At 46.2% G+C, this 6000-nt stretch overlaps 1 protein-coding gene across 1 annotated transcript in view; it reads left to right on the forward strand.

Annotated features, from left to right (window-relative positions):
- LOC119411146 (TRPM8 channel-associated factor homolog) overlaps positions 1 to 6000 on the forward strand; it is a 32698-nt gene that overhangs the window by 24389 nt on the left and 2309 nt on the right. Inside the window, exon 10 of the mRNA XM_037678077.1 lies at positions 2777 to 2890. Coding sequence (XP_037534005.1) covers positions 2777 to 2890 — 114 coding nt within the window. The remainder of the gene's footprint in view (positions 1 to 2776; positions 2891 to 6000) is intronic.

Consider the following 6000-nt stretch of genomic DNA (forward strand, 5'->3'; position numbering starts at 1 on the left):
GTAGGTGACAGTATTTACTGGGGTGTGGGTGGTTTGTTGGGTGTTTTTTTTTTCTTTTCTTCCTTGTAATTGTGTATTTTTTCTTTCTATGTAATGTGGAAACTTAATAAATACTTTGTATATTAAACACTAAAAACTGTCTTTTATAATTACAATCTCGCGGCCTCCACGTTGGATTCTTCTGAGATCGGCATCGTCTCAGGATTGAATTTTTTTTTTTTAACTAGCATTTTTAAACTTTTTAAAATTAGTTTAAAAAAAAATGTAAATGCCTTGGCATTTGGATAACTCAAGATTAAAAGAACCTCTATAAAACTAAGTATCTACCTGTCATGGTGAACCTTAAGCAGGACATTACTAGATGGCAGTCCTTATCTCACACTCTGGGGGGTTGAATAAACTCTGTAAAAACTAATTTTCTACCTAAATTTAAATATCTGTTAACTGCCAATCTTCCTTACTAAACGTCTTCTCTGATCTGAGCAGCCAGCTATCAGTGTTTATTTGGAAATAAAAATATGCACATATAGCCAGGAGGGTCTTGCATCTGCTGTGGCAGCTAGCGGGAGGCTAGGGGATCCTATCATTATTTAGTCCATGATCGTTTTAACAATGATGATTTTTGTCTGGGGTTTAAATTTTTTTTAAAATTATTATTAACAAAGTCACAAGTTGACACGTTTGTATACATTCTGGCGTGGCATCATGTCACTTCCTGATTTCATGCACTATGACTTACTGGGCAGCTAATTAATTAGTTTTATTTGTCCTATGTCATACACATGTCGTTTTTATCTTTTATGTTTTATCTTTTATCTTGTGTTTTTATGTATTGTATTCTGTAAAGCACTTTGTGGTTTCTGACCTGTAAAAGGTGCTTTATAAATAAAATGTACTTACTTTCTTACTTAGTATCAGAGCTCTATTGTTCTGGTTGGCTAAGGTTACTCCAGTTGGGTGTCTTTGGCGAGGGCCTCAGTTAGATCCAGTTCCCCCTCCGTGTTATTCTGCTCTCAGTTGCCTTCAAAACAATCAATATCAACCTACACTTCTAACCCAATTGTGTTCTGGGCAGTTAAGATCTGGAATCGGTTCAGGAGGGCATTTAATTCTACAGATTTACTATTTTTGGCACCGATGTCAAATAATCACGTTTACTCCCTCAGTAGCTGATACAGCTTTTGACGCATGGGTCTTGAAGGGAGTACATTCACTATAGGATCTCTATGTTGATAATACATTTGCCTCTTTTGAGCAGCTGATACAGAAGTTTATTATTCACATGTCAGTTTTTTTAAATATCTGCAACTGAGGCATTTTGTGAGGTCTAACTGATTGTTTTCATTTGTACACCTCCAAAAATTTATGGATAAGATTTTGGAGTTCAGAACTGATACTAAGGTGGCCATTAACGAGATCTATACACTGCTCAGTTCATACCATGAGACCAGTTTCAACTCTCTTAAACTGAAATGGGAAATGGTCTTGGAGGAATCCATATCATACTTAATCTGGCGAAAGACCATTAAGAACATTTATTCATTCTCAATCTGTCTGAGACCTGCTGTAATTCAGTTCAAGGCAGTGCACTGGCTGCACTAGTCCAAATGGAAGTTGTCCAAGATCAAAACCGACCTGGACCCTGCATGTAATCATTGTAAACAAACTCCAGCTACACTCTTGCATACATTCTGGACCTGTCCCAAACTGCAGACCTTTTGGTAATCTATTTTTGACACCTTCTGTGTAACATGTTGGAAAACAGTACACCCATCATCGTTCATCTCAATGTTTTGGGTGGACCCAGTGGATACGTCCTTCGGCAAGTATGAGAAGGATGTGATTACTTTTGGCTCTATTCAGGCTAGGAGGCTCATTTTGTGCAATTGGAAGGACCCACACCCCCCAGTATATGAACATTGGATAAGGGAAGTCATGTATCATATTTATTTGGGAAATATCAGATATACCTTGAAAGGCTTTGCAAAAAGATTTGGGGACACCTGGCAGCCTTTTGTGTCATATATTGAAAATATGTACTGTATACCTGTATGAAGACATTTATGTATGCGTGTCTGATCCGGTGTGGGTGGGGAGAGGTAGGAGGATCAAATTTTTTTTATGATCTCTGTTCTGTTTATGTAAAAAAAAAAAAAAAAAAACTTGATTAAAAAAAAAAAAAAGATATTTAAGTGGGGCAGCACGGTGGCGCAACCGGTAGAGCTGTTGCCTCTCAGCGAGCAGGTCCTTGGCTCAAACCCCCGTCCAGGGGCCCCTCTGGGTGGAGTTTGCATGTTCTCTCTGTGCATGCGTGGGTTTTCTCCGAGTACTCCGGTTCCCTCCCACAGACCAAAAACATGCATGTTAGGCTGATTGGTAACTCTAAATTGTCCCTAGGTGTGAGATGGAGGTAGCACGGAGTGACAGACACTGACAAGAGGAGGGAGCCATTTTTTCCACCACCAGGTGCAGCAGTGGAGCCAGGGGGTCTTAAGCCTGCTCTTAAATGTTAACCTCATGAACAGAAACTTGAAGTTGGTTCTACAAAAAAAAGCCTTATAAATTAATGACCTACCTCCCATTATCTTCTTTTAAGTCTAGGAACCACAATTAAATCTCCACTTTGAGGCAAAGCACTCTGAAAAACATGAAATAATAAGTCATTTGATATAAAATAGAGCGTAGCTGTTTTGTATGTATTGTATGTTAGACGTAAGATTTTTGTAATATTGTGAAGTTGTTCCCTTTTTAAAAGCCCAGATTTCCTGTACTGCAGGCTCATGGATCACTGACCCCAGAATCTCGTAGACACTGTATAAACAAGTACGTTCAGGGAGGCAAGAAGCTCAGTGACTGGAATGTTTGGACTGCCCTGGAAACATACCTGCAGGTAAGAAAAACTTTAACAAAAATGTTGTTCTGCAGAAAGTATGAACTCTGTTGCACCAGAGCCTGCATTTTAATAGAAGTGCAACACCACACTGGCTCATTACCTCATCAATGTTCTGTTTAAATTTAATTGTACTTGACCTAGCTTTCTATGCTAATTTTGAGTGGTCTTAAATTTGGCTAACATAGCAGTTTCATTCATTCAGCCTTTACTTATACAAGTTAGTCTCATTGAGCCATGAGGACTCATCTACAAGAGAGACTTGTTTTAAACAAATAACACAGATGAGGTACGAACAACAATAGACAGTCATATAAAAGCATATAAATAAAAAGTAAATAGAAGAAATTAAATTAAAAACTTAACAAAAACTGCAAAAAATGAAACGAAAATAGCTACATTAAAAAAGCAGTGTAAAACACTATACTATAATAGAGCTGTAATTTCTAACCCGGGTCCAAAGCCTAGCCTGGTACAACCTGAATTCGGGCCGGGCTGGGCCAAAAATAAATGGACTTGATGTTCCCTCTCCCGGACGTGGGTCACCGGGGCCCCACTCTGGAGCCAGGCCTGGAGGTGGGGCACGCAGCCTGGTGGCCGGGCTTTTACCCATGGAGCTCGGCCGGGCACAGCCCGAAGAGGAGACGTGGGTCCCCCTTCCCATGGGCTCACCACCTGTGGGAGGGGCCAAAGGGGTCGGGTGCAATGTGGGATGGGTGGTGGCCGAGGGCGGGGACCCTGGCGGTCTGATCCTCTGCTACAGAAGCTGGCTATTGGGATGTGGAATGTCACCTCACTTGTGGGGAAGGAGCCTGAGCTGGTGTGTGAGGTTGAGAGGTTCCGGCTAGAAATAGTCGGACTCACCTCTACGCATGGCTCTGGAACCAGTTTTCTTGAGAGGGGCTGGACACTCTTCCACTCTGGAGTTGCCCCTGGTGAGAGGCACCGAGCAGGAGTGGGCATACTTATTGCCCCACATCTTGGTGCCTGTGTGTTGGGGTTCACCCCGGTGAATGAGAGGGTGGCCTCCCTCCGCCTACGTGTGGGGGGACGGGTTCTGACTGTCATTTGTGCTTATGCACCAAATGGCAGTTCAGATTATCCACCCTTTTTGGGGTCCTTGGAGGGGGTACTGGAAAGTGCACCTCCTGGGGACTCCCTTGTTCTGCTGGGGGACTTCAATGCTCACGTGGGCAATGACAGTGAGACCTGGAGGGGTGTGGTTGGGAGGAACGGCCCCCCTGATTTGAACCCGTGTGGTGTTCTGTTGTTGGACTTCTGTGCTCGTCATGGATTGTCAATAGCGAACACCATGTTCAAGCATAAGGGTGTCCATATGTGCTCTTGGCACCAGGACACCCTAGGCCGCAGTTTGATGATCGACTTTGTCATTGTTTCATCTGATCTGCGGTCACATGTCTTGGACACTCGGGTGAAGAGAGGGGCGGAGCTGTCCACTGATCACTACCTGGTGGTGAGTTGGCTCCAATGGTGGGGGAGGATGCCGGTCAAACCTGGCAGACCCAAACGTGTTGTGAGGGTTTGCTGGGGACGTCTGGCAGAGTCTCGTGTGAGAAAGAGTTTTAACTCCCACCTCCGGGAGAACTTTGAACATGTTCCGGGGGAGGTAGGAAACATTGAGTCAGAGTGGGCCATGTTCCATGCCTCTATTGTCGAAGTGGCTTACCAGAGCTGCAGCCGCAAGTTTGTCGGTGCCTGTCGTGGCAGCAACCCTCGAACCCGGTGGTGGACACCGTTTGTGAGTGAGGCTGTCAGGCTGAAGAAGGAGTCCTATCGGGCTTTTTTGGCCTGTGGGACCCTGGAAGCAGCTGATGGGTACCGGCAGTCCAAGCGACATGCGGCTCGGGTGGTCGCTAAGGCAAAAACTCAGGCATGGAAGGAGTTTGGAGAGGCCATGGAGAATGACTTCTGTACAGCTTTGAGGCAATTCTGGTCCACCATCCTGCGTCTCAGGGGGGGGAAGCGGTACGTCACCAACACTGTTTATAGTGGGAGTGGTGTGCTGCTGACCTCAACTCGGGATGTCGTGGGTCGGTGGGCAGAATACTTTGAAGACCTCCTCAATCCAACTGGCACGTCTTCCACTGAGGAAGCGGAGCCTGGGGACTCTGGGTCAGTCCCTCCAATCTCTGGTGCTGAAGTCACCGAGGTGGTTAAAAAGCTCCTCGGTGGCAGGGCCCCAGGGGTGGATGAGATTCACCCAAAGTGCCTTAAGGCTCTGGATGTTGTAGGGCTGTGTTGGCTTACGCAACTCTGCAATATTGTGTGGACATCGGGGGAAGTCCCCCTGGATTGGCAGACCGGGGTGGTGGTCCCCCTATTCAAAAAGGGGGACCGTAGAGTGTGTTCCAACTACAGGGGGGATCACGCTCTTAAGCCTCCCTGGTAAGGTCTATTCGGGGGTTCTGGAGAGGAGGGTCTGTCGGATAGTCGAACCTCGGATTCAGGAGGAGCAGTGCCGTTTTCATCCTGGTTGTGGAGCACGGGACCAGCTCTACACTCTCAACAGGGTCCTGGAGGGTGCGTGGGAGTTTGCCCAACCGGTCTACATGTGCTTTGTGGACTTGGAGAAGGCGTTCGACCGCGTCCCTGGGGAACCCTGTGGGGGGTACTCTGGGAGTATGGGGTACCGGGCCCTTAGATTCAGGCTGTTAGGTCCCTGTATGACTGGTGTCAGAGCCTGATCTGCATTGCCGGCAGTAAGTCGGGCTTGTTCCCGGTGAGAGTTGGACTCCACCAAGGTTGCCCTTTGTCAACGATTCTCTTCATAACTTTTATGGACAGAATTTCTAGGCACAGCCAAGGTGTTGAGGGGGTCCGTTTTGGTGGCCTTAGGATTGCTTCTCTGCTTTTTGCAGATGATGTGGTCCTATTGGCTTCATCAGATCGTGATCTACAGCTTTCGCTGGAGCGGTTCGCAGCCAAGTGCGACGCAGCCAGGATGAGGATCAGTTCCTCCAAATCCGAGACCATGGTCTTGAGCCGGAAAAAGGTAGAGTGCCCTTTCCGAGTCAGGGAGGAGGTCCTGCCCCAAGTGGAGGTGTTCAAGTATCTTGGGGTCTTGTTCACGAATGAGGGAAAAATGGAGC

The sequence above is a fragment of the Nematolebias whitei genome, chromosome 6 (genome assembly GCF_014905685.2).
Source record: "Nematolebias whitei isolate Nwh7 chromosome 6, NemWhi1, whole genome shotgun sequence".
Taxonomy (NCBI): Eukaryota; Metazoa; Chordata; class Actinopteri; order Cyprinodontiformes; family Rivulidae; genus Nematolebias; species Nematolebias whitei.